A 14,992-nucleotide genomic window follows, 5' to 3' on the forward strand; every position below is an offset into this window, starting at 1 on the left:
ATTAATTACCTGGTAATGGTCAAAACTGTTGCACATCCATAAATGCAAAACTACACTGTAATAAAATGGAACAAACTGATAATATTTGCAATAACATGAGTAAATCTCAGAAGCATTATCTAAGTGAAAGAATCCAGACTCATAGACTACATACTGTATTATTCTATTTGTATGACTTTCTGGAATAGGCAAAACTGTAGGGACAAAACACTCATGCCAGGGGCTGTGATTGGGTGAATGGGGTTAACTAAAAAAAGAGGCACAAGGGAATTTGGGGGAGGCTGATGAGAACGTTCTCTATATTGTTTTATAGTGGTAGTTACACAGCTGTGTACATTGTCAAAATTTATAGAACAGTACACATAAAAAAGAGTGAATTTTACTGTATGTAAATTATACCTCAATTAATCTGACTTTAAAAACCACTTTTTTTTTTAACCTCCACTATTGTCTGAGGGGCACAAGCATTGACCCTTTTATTTTCACAGTATTAAAAGTAGAAAGAAGGTTGTTTCTAGACCTGAAGATCAAAATGGCTGCAGTCTTTTTGCCATAATTTCAGAACCCAAACAAAAAGCTATTGGGTCTGTTCAACATGAATGAGAACCAGAAAGAAATAATGGCCATGCTTCTGGGTTGTCAAGAAGAAGGGAAAGGGAATGGGAGAAGGGATGAAGAAGGATTGAATTAGTGAGAAATTAAGCAGCTATTAACTTAAGTGGGGGAGAAGTAGTGATTAGGCTCAGCTGAGTAGGAAAGATGATTTTAAGTTTCTCTCTCGACTCAAAATCAAAAGCATTTTTGGCCCTCTACATCCTTGGAGCCCAAGCAATGGGATCATTTGAGAGATTGTGATGCAACATTTATATTTAGATGAAAACAAAAGGATTCAAGTCTGTTAAATCACCTTGTAAGTAGGAACTGGTTTTTGTACCCTCACACCTTATACAGTGCTCGGCAGCTACCAGGAACACAACAGACATTTGAAGAGTTAATGAATGAATATACTAAAACTTGCTGAAGGACAGAACGACTTTCTATTAAATTAAAAACTTTAAAGGGAAATGTAATACGACTGTTGTTTTGTCCATTATTACTGCCACAGTACTCTAGAGAAAACAGTATCTCATTCTTTATTGTGTGCTTGTTCTGAATAAGTCCTCATCAAAATAGACTGCTCCAGTGTTTTCAGGACTTTAAAAGACAGAATAGGTCTAAAAGAATTCAATGTAGACATCACCAATTGAATATACAATTTCAGCAAAGTATGTCCTTTGCAGTTCGAGCCCACTAAAGCTGCTACATGGATCATAGAATTGATTTGTGGCACATTCTGCCTGCATCTACCCAATGTTTTATTAAAATAGAACAGACAAATACCAATAAAGAGAAAAGCTACACTGAGAATTGACCAAACCACATCACTTTCTTCACACCTAGTCTATTGCAACCAATAGTAATTTTACAGCAGCTCTCTGTGTACCAGATACAGAGCTCTGTAGCCAGAAGCCCAAAGTACAAGCAAACCTTTCCCTAAAGCACAACAAAGAAATGGGTTTATGAAATCACTGTTAAATATAATAGAACACTGGAGAGATAAGTAGAACAGAGGCAAGATAAGATGATACACATAACACATAAGAACCAATTTAAAATGTACCATCTCTGCAGGAAATCAACCATGTGTTGATAAAGCTCTTTATGAATATTAAGTACTATAACATAATATAGGATTGAGAGCCTCAAACACGAGTGACCAAAAGAGGTACAATATTTTTTAAGGAAATATACCTAAAAATAGATTAAATGGTATCACCAGCACCCTGAATGTATCATTATTATTCCAGTTCTGAGTATCACTTATCTTCAATAATATGTGATATATGGTTAAGAAATAATCCTTATCAACACTTTTCTTAAGAATGTAACAAATATATTCCATATGTCTGTGATTTCTGGCTGTGCCACAAAAATCTGCACATGGAGAGTTGACTCTTCTAAGAAAGAATTTTTAAAAGATAAAAAAATTAGAGATAAATTGGCTAGGTCATCCAGAAAAATTGTGTTTTTTATCCTCTGTCACACCTATAGCTTTCAAGAATGTATTTACCATCTCCGAGGGAAAAAGTTATTTAAAGGATTATTTAGACTTTATGTCTGTGCAGGCTCAGTACCAGTTTAGCTATAATCTGTGGAAATAGCATAGACTGTGTCACTATGGTCTCCATCTTTTGAAATAAAGGCAGACATCTGTATATCCCTTTATACACACACGTAGGCATTCACACATACATACTCATCTAGCTCTATTTCATACCCCTTTCAAGGTACTCTTTATACAATGGCATTTTATGACATGAGGGTGAATTATCTGGGTATGAAACCATCTTTACTACCTAATTGAAATTCAGACTGATTCAAATATTCCTAGTGCCTTTGCCTGGACTCCACAAAATGTGAGCTAGAGATCGAGAATTCAGCTTTCCAAGAGTGATGACATAAGTGTCAGCGCAAGGATTAGGGACACCAGAACAGTTGTTTCCTGGACAATGAAGTTACTCAAGAAAAGAGTTAGAATGGTGAGGTGTGATGACACAGAAGGAAAAAGAAAAATTCAGAGACAGAGAAACCAAGGCAAGTTCTTTTCATAGAGAAAAAAATTCCAGCACATTTAAAGACCACTTGAACACTGAGAATTTAAAGCTTTCAAAAGTTTGAATTAGTTTTTTGTTGGCCCTTGTACATACATCCTTTGAGCAAACATTTATTCGATACCAACCATGTTTAATGGAGATGTAAATGGAGATGCTGGAAATACAAGAATGAATAAAACATAGTTCCCATAGCTTTCTATTTCTGAGGACTCAAAAGGCTTTTAAACAACAAATATCTCTTACCAAATTGTAATTTGGTGAGTTAAATGTAGAGGAATCAACAACATCTTACTGCCTTTTCATCAAACTCCAGAGGGACGTTAAAAAAAATAAGAGAAAGGGATAGACACATTACATTTTTAATTTGGCCAATAGAAAACATTTTGTACTGTTAAAAAAAAATCTGTATTCGACTTTCATTTCTCAGATCTCCCTTTCCTGTATCACGGAAATTTACTTAGGGGTCAGTAGTATTTTTCACTATTGACACAACACTACAGTCTCATCTTTTTCAGAGTGCCTGGACTAGTTCCCCATCTATAAATATGTAAACAAACATTTCCATTGACATCAGCATAAGTTATGGTCTCTCCTTCATTTATTTACATTTCTCCCTGTTTTTGTAAACAGGTATATATAGATGCTTATAATCAATGCCTTGGGAATACGGTAAGAATGGGAAGATGTAAACAGAGAATCAATACAAACCACATTTACCTTCTAGGTACTTGCAGTTTGGAGGTAGGTATGTATTCCACATTTGATTAAGTCTTTTCCCCCCATTCCTGTTTTTCTCCACACCTTTTATGATTACTACCTGAAAATTTCGCTTCAGGTAAACAAACAAAATGTTTTACCCCAGATTCTAGGTCTATCTAGATTAATATTTGTATAAAAGGGAGGCTGTGCAAGTTTCTGAGAAATAAGTTTTACACAAGATTTTATTCCATTTTTAAAAATTACTCATCCGCTCACCAAGTCCAAACTTAGGTTGTCCAGTGTTACCTGAGATTACTGATAGTGTTTCAAAGCCGACCTTTGCTGCTCTCCAACCCCTCTTTTATGGGCAACATTCCTCAGGCTGACAGAGACTCTGCTCTGAGCCACATCAAGCACCTCGCTCCAGAGCAGTGGTTCCAAGTGTGTTTACTTCATGGACTAGTAAAATCCCTCTAAATATTTTGGGAACCAATATAATATTGCTATCTTTTTATTCTGCAATTAAGAAGTTAAAAAGTAAAACATAGGGGCTTCCCTGGTGGCGCGGTGGTTGAGAATCCGCCTGCCGATGCAGGGGACACGGGTTCGTGCCCCGGTCCGGGAAGATCCCACATGCTGGGCCCGTGAGCCATGGCCGCTGAGCCTGCGCGTCCGGAGCCTGTGCTCCGCAACGGGAGAGGCCACAACAGTGAGAGGCCCGCGTACCACACACACACACACACACAAAAAGTAAAACATAGCTACAAGAATTTAATGCAAAGAATAACCCACCCCAAAATATGTAGTAAGGATATCACCTCATAACAATTTATAAATAGAATATATTTTGCTCTATGAAAAAGTTCATAATTCTTATTTTTTCTCTTCTTGCCATAGATTGACTTTTGGGAACCACTACCTTTGAGCTTTGCATAGGGGCTCTAAAAGAATAAGTTAACCAAATATTCAATTTCTTCTGTTTATGTACTGTGGCATGGGTTCAGGTTTACACTGGCAGCAGCGTAGAGTAAGTGAGGAAATGTATGAATCAGCTCCATACCATCTCAGGCCTCCTAGCTATTCAGATTGCCAGTGTGGTCAGTACCTCACAAACACAATGGACAGGGGAAATGCCAACACAAAGATATTATTACTCAGAGCTTACCCCAATCAAGTTAGTGTGCAACTAGGAGACAATAAGATTTCCTTGAAATCCAGGGGCAGTTTAAGGAAAGTCACCCTCTGACATTGGAATTGATTAAAAACCGATTCAAAAGATGCAGTGTGTGTATCAAAAGCACAAGTGATGGTTTAGACATCTCCATCTGCTGTCAAGACTCAAGCATACCCAAGTTTAAATAAAGTGACCCTGAAGAATGTAGAGCAATGTAAGCAAACAATAAAATTACTTACAGTCTTTTATAACACCAGAGCGTTTCTCAATGTGAATTCTTTCAAATGCAATTGAGAAATAGGAGGGCAGTAGTACCACAGGGGAATTGTATTGGTTTTGTACATGTTTACGTTTTCTCACTAGCAAACAAATATTTGCTTTGGCAAATATGAAAATCTTAAGATAAAAACCTGAAAATCTCCAGAGGTCTCTTCCTTTAGTGCCATAGTGGCTGCTACAGAGACCTCAAGAGCCACTGGGCTTTCCACCATGCAATGCTCTTCAGCAAAAGTGTAAGTGCTGATGAGATAACTACAAAGACATTTCCCCTTTGGTAAAATGATGGACTGATGAAGAAGGCTATATCCTGGATATTTTCAATTTTGGTCAAATTGGTCTCTTTTAGAAAAGCAGCTTCCCCTCAGGACCTATTACATCTCAAATGAGGAAGCATAAGCCCCAGAGTTTAGGCTGCAAAGATGTCCCTAGATTCAGAGACTGGGAAAATGTTATTAATCTTGATAGTCAATTTACTTTATTGTTTTTGTTAGTGCTTTCAAAGTTCTTTAGGTTTTGAATTACCTGCACCAACTCTATCTTCCTACAAACTGTGATACTTGTAAAGCACAGTTTTATAGAACTATGGTTGTAGCCAACATATATGTATTTTATTTTCACCCACCCAGCAGTCAAAAACCCGATGTGACCCATGCAAGGGCAATGGTCTAGAAGGAGGTTACTAGAAGGTTATTAGAAGGAATTGGAATTGAGCTTCCAGCATTATTAGAGGAAATGGCTCCTGATGTGATTCTAATTCTTGGCATTGAAATATCTCTGCTTTGGACAAAGGCAATGCAGCCGACTCTCCTGGCTTAACGGGAAAAGAGGGGAAAAAATCAGTAAAGAATATTTAATTCTCTTATTTCTAATTACGTGTTTGCTCTGCAATCTTCTAATCCGGGATTGGTATATAGGATTCCTCTCAAGTGCCAACTCCAATTGACTGGTAGTGGCTGCCTGAAGCAATGAAGTGAGAAGGATGCTGAGGCCACTTCTGGGCTCAGTGGAGAAGAATGCCACAATTGATTAGTGATGTCTGTCAGGAGATACTGCACATGTGTCACCCCTATAATCTATGTTACAGTTGAGGAAATTTGCCTACTAAGATGAATGGTCTGGGCAGACAACAAGATTCGGTTCTGGAATCGGTAAATTTACCTTTGTAAATGAACAAATCGATTCTGTGAGAACCAGTCCATCTCTGTCAGTTTCACCTGAGGCTGCTCATTTGGGTGAATTGAGAAAATGGAGGGTTTAAACCAGCAATGCTGAAGACCTTAGAAATCCTGACACTGAGAGATGCTGCTTGCCTGAAAAGGCCCTGCTTAAAAGATCCTGCCACTCAGTATCTTTGTCCTAGTTATGCATTTACTAACTAGTAAGTTAGTAAATGCATAACAAGTACTTCTTCTCTTACCCTATTTAATATTTGCCGTATTTTATCAATTGTAAGATGCCATCAAATCGATATGCACCAGGAGACAGTCAGGATGTAGTGTTCACACATGTGAATTTGGTTATTTTTAGTGGTCTAACAGTGGGACCACCTCCGCAACCCCTTGATATTTAAAGTAACAAATAATTTAAGGACCATTTGAGAAAAGAATATGAGCCTCGGTTGCTACCTAAGAACCTTTCTTTCCCACTGGAGAGAAAGTGTACAATCAGAACTTGAAGAACAGGTATCGGAGTCTTGGAGGAAAACCCCAGAGAGGACAATTCAGTGGAGCACTCTTGTAAGAAATGGTGTGTGGCCAGCACTCAAGGCTGCATAGAGGACAGATTGTGTGGGGGAAGAGCATTGACATTGACACCCTTCGTGAAAGAGCGCTTCACAGAAGTCAAACTCTGAATGTGAAGATTCTGGGAAAGCTAACCAACTTATTCCTCTTTTATTTCCTTTTTATGTTTGCGAAAGATCTACATGTAGATAATTCTAAAAGAACTTCTCTAGTAAGTATAAAATAAAGCTTTGTGTCATGCTGACACCATTTAAAAAAATTTCTCATTGGTACTTAAAATATTGATGATGCCTTTAGATTCAATGAAATGCAGTATAATCTACATCCATAACAAGCTGCAGCAAGCACCTGATTGTTCATAGGTTGTCTAAGTTCTCTCAAGTTAGTTGCACAGCTAGGATTAAAGCTTGTGGGACCTTACTTCTTGCCTAGCTCACTTGAATATCACCTAGTGCCATACATCAGAAAGTAAACAAATGGGCTGAACGGCCAACTAGAACTGGTCACCCTAAAATAGAGCCACTGTGTAGGCCAAGTCAATGAGATTGTTCTGTGGGTAGACTTCTGACAGTCTAAGGACAAGCTTTACCTGTCAACATAGGTTTGGAAGAAAGAAGGTACATTGTCATGTGTGTCACTGAATTTTTTTGCTAACCATCAACTATAATTTTGTGGAAATACCATTTAGCCTACTTGTCTGCCTCCCTCTTTCTTTTCATCTTTAATTTCCTTCTCACCCCCAAGGGACTATTTTTGTGTGACTTTTCACAATTAATAATCATTATAAAAAGAAACTATTAGGTTAAATCACATAAAAGTTGACAGTATTTTTACCATTTCTGACCTATAGAATCAGCAAATTTATGTAGTTTAATACATGACATAGGAGACATTCACGTACAGCAGTTCGCAGAGACATTTATCTTTACTGAGAGCCTTCTAAATACAATAGCTCTTCCATTTGAGCTTCTGCCAGCTCTGTGGGAGCCACTGAACAACACTTCTTGTGTAGCTGGTTCCCTATGAACACCATTTGATCAACTATGTGTACAATATTCTTTCTTTAAACTCAATAAACATTTATTGCACACTTCATGTGGGCTAGGCACCATTTTCAGCCTTGGGTACAAAGATTAGTGCATCACAGTCCTCACTTTTCAGAGCATGCAGTCTAGGAAGGGAGACAGGCATGGGCATAATTACAGTGCAAAATAGCAAGTAACATAATAGATATAAATAACATGCTGAAAAGGCACTTACCCTGCCTGGCAGAGCAAGAAGACCTCTGAGCAGGTGACATTTGTGCTAGTTCTTAAAGGATAAGCAAATTACTTGGCAGAAAAGAGAGGGAACAATACAACATCACTAAGCAGAATGACTTGTTCAAAGTCACAGAAGCACAACAAAGGAGGATGTGCTTGAAGAACCTTAGTTTGAATGTAGATAGGACACATGGCAAAAGTGAGAGAAGCAGCTAGAGGGGAGGCTTGGATGGAGGTAAGATTGGGTTATGAAGGGCCTTCCAAGGGGGGCTGAGGAGTTTGCATTTTATTCTACAGGTGGAGAGGAGTCACAAGACACACATGGGTTTAAATCACTTAGCTATAAAACTGCTTTTTCTGCTTTGAATTTGTATGTCCAGTCCAGTCATCACCTAAGTATATAGAACCATTATATGAGCGACCCGCAGTATCAGCTTCTGCAGTTTGAGTTCTTTCTTACCCGCCCTGGCACACATGTGAGCCCAAGCATCCTGGATTTCCAAGGGGTTGTTTCAGCCTCGACATCTCTCTTAAACACAGTCATTGAGCTGTGGTTCCTCGCTGTGGCTGGAAGCATAGCCAAAGGCTGCATTACTGTGAGAGATTGTGGCTTTGACAATTACGTGCTCCTCCACTGCAGGGCTCTCTACTTCACGTGGGTGAAGGAGGTTGCCAACACACCCTTCATGTTTTCATATTTTCCTCATGGGGTAATTGTAAAATGGGCGAATCCACCTAAATGCAGCAAGATTGATTTCATCCCAACTGCAGACTGGCTAATCAGTGGCCCAGTTTTCCAGCCATGTGATCTGGCATCTGGCACTTACCCACTCATCAAATGAAATTACACAGCACCGATAAATTACCACCTCACCCCTAGGCAGAACTTTTTTCCTTAAGCTACCTCCTGCTTAACACTTGTCTAATGTTTAATAGTAGCACGGTTTATCCATACAGGGATGTCAGCTGGAATGTATCAAAACTTTACTACAAATGGAGATTTATATATGTGTGTGTATAAATTAAACATAGACACACATATAGGTATATGTATATGAATATGTATGAATGAGTTATCCCATTTATGTGAATTTTCCAGATGACTATTAAATATTTTTGTTTTATTTTACTTAAATTAAGTCTTTATGGAAAACATTTCTGAAGGGATTGGAGGGGCGAGTTCAGGAGTTCTGCTTTGTTTGAATGTTTCTTCACCTCTGAGCTTTCTGTCCTCAGGAAAGGAGCAGTCTTTCTGAGTCTCAGCTTTCTCAGCTATAAAATGAGAACAGTAGCAACTACCTCATAGTTTGCTGTGTGAATTAAGTGGGGTGTGCGTGTAACGCATTTGGTATGCAGTGAACATTCGAGAAATGCCAACAAATAATACTTTATGCATATTAGAGTTGATTCTGGAATATTGGGGCCTTCATCATGAGCATTAATGATTGCAGGAAAACTAATAGCTAGTACCCTTGGGGACTATTAAGAGCCAGAAAGTGATTTGCACTCGACTAAGTGACCCCAGACTGCCAAGCTTTTTCCCAGCTCTGCCTGGTTTTCGAGTGTTTCTACAGCATCCCTTGCTTTCAGACTACACATTGTCATGTTCTAAAATCGCTAATATATAGGAGCCCAGCAGTTTTCTTTCTCCCTTAGTGTTTCACCGACAAATCAAATCATCCAACTGGTTTAAATTCCATCTAAAGCAGGAGATTAAAAAGCTCCGATTGGATACCCAAGTCTGCGCTTTAGTGTCTGTACTATGTTCTGTCTATTTTAGCCACTCAAAGATCTTTTCTACCCATTTCAAAATTATCAGCTATGGAAAGACAAATAGTGCACGATCTCACTTACATGTGGAATCTAAAATAGTCAAATGCATAGAAGCAGAGAGTAGAATGGTCATCGCCAGGGGCTGGTGGGAGGGGAAAATAAGGAGATGTTGGTCAAAGGGTACAAAGTTTCAGTTATATATGATGAATCAGTTCTAGCAATCTAATGTACAGCAACATGACTATAGTTAATTATACTGTATTGTACACTTGAAATTTGCTAAGAGAGCAGATCTTATTAATTACCTTGACTATGGTGATTATTTTGCAATGTATACATATAATACAACATCAAGTTGTACATCTTAAATATATACAATTTTTATTTGTCAATTATACTTCAATAAAGCTGGGGAAAAAAGAAATTATGATTCAACATAATAAATTAAAACTATGACCTAATTTTCTTAAAAGATTATCTGCTATGTTTATGATAGATGATATTGCTATCAAGTAACCTCCAGAAAAGTGAGGGGATACTTTTAACATTTTACATTTGTATCTGATTCAGGTCTTTAAAGGTCCATATCTTAAGTGATTCAAGATGGAAATAAATGTACCACCTCTGTTTTTAAAGCAAAATATGTCATATGAATAAAAATATCTATGCAAAGTTTTTCTGGTTTTAAAAAGTTATAAAAGCATATACTAACTCAGCCTATCAAAAATCTAAATCAGCTCCATAATCCAAATGGCATTTATTACATTTCTTGATTTTTTGGTGTGATTTTTAAACAAGCAAATCCTCATGGGCCTTATTCTATTACTCTTCATGAAAACACTGTATAAGAGAGACCAGAACTGCCACGCTGTAGTCTATGTGAATGGTGCCCCCTGAAGTTGTGCGGAAAAGTGGTCCCAAGTGAGATTGCCTTTATAATAGCTTTGTGTAATTTGTTTTTTTAGGGAGTTTTTGGTGCTTCAGTAGCCAAATCACCAGTATCCAAGATAAATACATTCATCTCCAGCTCATTCCACTTGCTGTGAATGCTTGTTAGCAACATACATTCCAATTTAGAGAATAATTTTTCCAGGAAATAACCTCTATACCTTTTTCATCATTTCAAATATTTTAAACCTGGTTCTACAAAATAAAATAAGTCCCAGACTTCAGCTGATTCTCCCTACTTTGGGTGCATATAATAGTAAATTCTAAATTCTTAATAGACTTTATTTATAAATTTTGTGTTTTTAAAATTTGCAACAATATTCCTCTTATTTTGCCTCTCAGTTATGTCCCTTCCTCCTGTCAACCCTCTCCCCCAACACACACACACACACACACACACACACACACACACACACAGAGACACTGTGACCCGCCCCACAGATTCCTAAACAGTATCCATAGGCTGTGACGTTTACACATGCTGCCCCTCCTCTTTGGAAAGCCCTATACCTGTTTCCTCCCCTGGCAAACTTTTATGTGTCCATCAGAACTCACATGAAGTGACCAGTCATGCCCTTTTGAAGCTTTCTCTGTCCTCTGCCAGGTGTGCTGGCCTCCTCCTATGTGTTCTCATAGCACCTTGCCTTTCACTCTGTCTTAGGCCTTAGACACTTATATGCCAGCAGTCATGCTGAACTGGAAACTCCTTAAGGACATGACCCTTTAAATCTCTTTTGAATCCACCTTGTCTGGCACACAGCAGGTTCTCAATAATAGGTGAATGCTTTCATGAATTTTGTTCTCCCTAATGAAAAGATTAACTGTACTTTCAACTAATTTAGCACATCATGACCTATTAATTTTGAAGTTCAATATACTTCTGGTTATCTTACCAAATAACTGAAAAAGTAAAAATTTTAAAATTTCAATGTAAACACTTGGGTGAGAATCATGCAATTCTTCAGCTCCTCCAGGGAGACCAGATATGGTTACATTTGCACAGAGGAGCAATTTATGGAACTAGTTGGAAATATTCTATGTTTTCAGGCTATCTTCTTTACCAAGATTGAAAGTCAATACATAATTGACAATAAAAGGATATGGTGTTCTAATTAGTGGGAATAAAGGAAAAGTAGTCCTTGCCCTTGTGACTGATTGGTTTAAGAAAATGTTTTCATTAGTAGAGGAAGGAGGAGGTCCTTACTTTTTTTTTTCCTCCCCATGGTGAAAAATTTGAAGCTGAACGACAATTAGCACTAATCTGGCACTTTATAAATTGTGATGTAGCCTTGCTAGTCAAGCTGTGAATGTATATTGTTTGCACTTAATCCTTAACTTAGCCAAGGGGCCTTGGCTTAGTTTTCCGTTGCTCGTTGTGAAACACCTTGATTTCTCCAGGTAGAGAAACATTCCCCAGGAGGACATTGACGTGACAGCACAGCAAAGCACAGAATGTCAATTTCAATTTTTTTTTTTTTTTTTTTTTTAACATTTTCAGGTTACAAATGCTGCTGCCAACTCTCCTGGTCAAATGACTCTTCATCTCAAACCTTTTCTTGTGTGTGGAGGGGATGGATTTACTCAGTCCAGCTTTGATGGCTGCATCACTTCTGCCTTATGTGTTCTGGAAGCTTTAAAGAATCATATTTAGTACCTGTATTCTTTTTTTTTTTTTTTTTTTTTGCGGTACACGGGCATCTCACTGTTGTGGCCTCTCCCCTTGCAGAGCGCAGGCTCCGGACGCGCAGGCTCAGCGGCCATGGCTCACGGGCCCAGCCGCTCCGCAGCACGTGGGATCTTCCCGGACCGGGGCACAAACCCGTGTCCCCTGCATCGGCAGGCGGACTCTCAACCACTGCGCCACCAGGGAAGCCCCTGTATTCTTATTTTTTACATGTACTTTGGGGTTTTCACAATTTTCTGTCATTGATTATTTTGTTTTATATTTTGTTGAGAGAAATTACCGGAAAATTGTTCTTTACTGATTGGAGTATAAAATCAATTTTATAATTTCAATAGTTACAACTCATGCTAGAATGAAATTCCTTGTACTTTATACTTTTCTCCACTTTTCTGAATTGCCATGTCTACTCCTTGTTGGAGGCAAAGTAGTGCTTAAGAAAAACAAATGACTCTCCCCCCAAATTATGTCAAATCAAAGTAACAGTTCATGTTCAGAAACCTTTATTATTCTTTTGAAAATTTCAATCCCAAGTGAAGAATAATCATTATCAAGGCCTCATTATAAATCTTCAAGTATGTCCTTGATTCAGTATTTTTACAAATTGCCATACTACAAGATTCCTCCAAACTGTGGTAGCAGAGTGTAATTTTTGTTTCTCATTTCTCTTCCAAGTTATTAAATGATCCTGAATTGTAGGTCACATATGTCATCATCTCTAAGAATGTGGTTTGGAGGGCAACTTGACTGACAAAGAAATGTCTCTTCAAATTTTCAGAAAATAACCAGATTCAACTTGACTTTCCAAGTCACACAGTACTTTTTAACCTTAGGAAAAAAAAAAAAAATCCAGTCTTCATAGGAAAGAGAAAAATTAAAGAGAAACTGAGAGAAATTATATTGATCTTTACCTTTTGCTATCTCCTGTGGCTAACACTGTTAATTTTATGTCCTCTGCAGTATGTGCTGTGGCATTTAGACTCTGTCAAGTTTAATGAATTTAATACAAAAAAATTTACTGAACCAGAAAATAGATGCACTTAAAACAGCTCAATATTTGCCAACTTAGCGGTTCAGCATATCACCCAACATGCTTCAGTGACAACCCCATGACTTGCTGGCTGGAGAGAAATTGATCCCCAGCCTTTCAAACAAGCTACCTGTTGCTAATTTGGAAAGCAAAATGGTGAGTTTCATTTTGCCATTTTGAAAGGAAAGAAACTGTTGCAGCCTCTCAAACTGAGAAAAGTTCAACAAAAGACTCCTTAGCTTGGTAGTATTTAAAATCTCACACCTACATGCCCACTGTCATACATACGTACACACAGGCACGGGCAGAATTTGTTTATGTAACTACAGAGTGGTTTTTGTGATTCTATGGAATGTCATTATACATCTCCTATTAGCAATCAATTCATGGAAAACTGAAATGCTTACATGTGGTTAATATCACTTATTTTTGAAAGCACAGAAACGAAAAGGGAAATTACTGTGATCTCTGGTATGATATGATAAAGATATTGAGATTTCTTTCATCATTTTGGCCTATATTTGATTAACATTTGTCTTTATTCTGGTTATACCCTTAAAATATGGTAAAATAGTACATTCAAAAATATTAAGTAACTATTTTGTTTTTAACTAATATAATTCTGGAGCCATTGGAGTGAAAGCATACTGAAGTTTAAAAGCAATGTTATATTCGTCTCATGAGTGTATGTACTCCCAAGAAGAGAGAGAAAATTATTTATAAAGGTGGAGTGGGTTACCTACAGAAATTATTCTAAGCCATTACTGACGACTTTTAATATCTATTCATTCAAAGTGTGTTTCCCTAATAATTGTGCATCTGCTTAAAGAAGACTATGGCGATACAAGAATGCACTCAACTGCTTAGTATGTAGATCGTCGTTACTTTGCTAATTTAATCATTTTGAAATTTCATTTTCATTTAGATCCATCTCTGATAGAAACAGACCAATTCCCTGATGCTCAAATAAGGAAAGAAAATGTTTCAAAAATTTGCTTTTCTATTTTCATTTACCTCTTCCTCTTTAGAAATTGAACTGGATATGGGACTATCTTGTGCTAGAAGCCATCAAGCCTCAGATGGCCAGGATGCCCTAAATGACCCAGGGCAAAGGCAGCTAAGTCCCCTGAGAAATAGGGGTCAGCACCTTTTGGCAGAGTTACCAAGGTGTATGTATATCAGCTCCACAGGACCACACAGCACCACAGTACTTCCAAACAAGAACTTGTATTAAACTAGCCAAGGAAATCTGCTCTGTTTTGAAAGGAGCATATTCAAGTGAGAAATGGCTTGAGCAGTGGGGTGATTTAATACTTGTTAGCTGATAAATATAGACTTTGCTGGAATAAAACTTTTTTTAAAACTTTTTTTAACATCTTTATTGGAGTATAATTGCTTTACAATGGTGTGTTATGGAATAAAACTTTATGATGCAGGGTTGAAAAGCTTAATTACTAAACTGTCTATACACATCTCGCTCAGGCAGCGAGGGTGACAAATTATAGCAGTCGAATAGTATTTTTCACCTTTGGCATTTCTGAAGGGAAAAAGTATGCCTAAAAACATCGAGAAAGCAGTAATAATCCCAGACCAGATATTCCTGAGGGAAACAAAGACACGTCATTGAGTTACCAAGTCTTCTGTGCAAAATGCCACTGTCACCACCCCTCCGCCTACTTACTACCTTGTTAAGTAAAAAGAACAAGGTCAATTTTACATTTCTCTGGCATTTTATACATACATATATATA

General features: G+C 37.7%; 1 protein-coding gene across 7 annotated transcripts in view; it reads left to right on the forward strand.

The window, feature by feature from the left end:
• Positions 1-14,992, forward strand: part of RNLS (renalase, FAD dependent amine oxidase) — a 346,205-nt gene that overhangs the window by 265,023 nt on the left and 66,190 nt on the right. The window contains exon 7 of one of the 7 annotated variants that reach the window (XM_059055578.2): positions 12,030-14,989. The exons of the other annotated variants lie outside the window; for them this stretch is intronic. Coding sequence (XP_058911561.1) covers positions 12,030-12,182 — 153 coding nt within the window. The 3' untranslated portion in view covers positions 12,183-14,989. Of the gene's footprint in view, positions 1-12,029; positions 14,990-14,992 lie in introns of those variants that run through there. 7 annotated transcript variants of the gene reach the window in all.

Source organism: Kogia breviceps, chromosome 2 (assembly GCF_026419965.1).
Source record: "Kogia breviceps isolate mKogBre1 chromosome 2, mKogBre1 haplotype 1, whole genome shotgun sequence".
NCBI classification, from domain to species: domain Eukaryota; kingdom Metazoa; phylum Chordata; class Mammalia; order Artiodactyla; family Physeteridae; genus Kogia; species Kogia breviceps.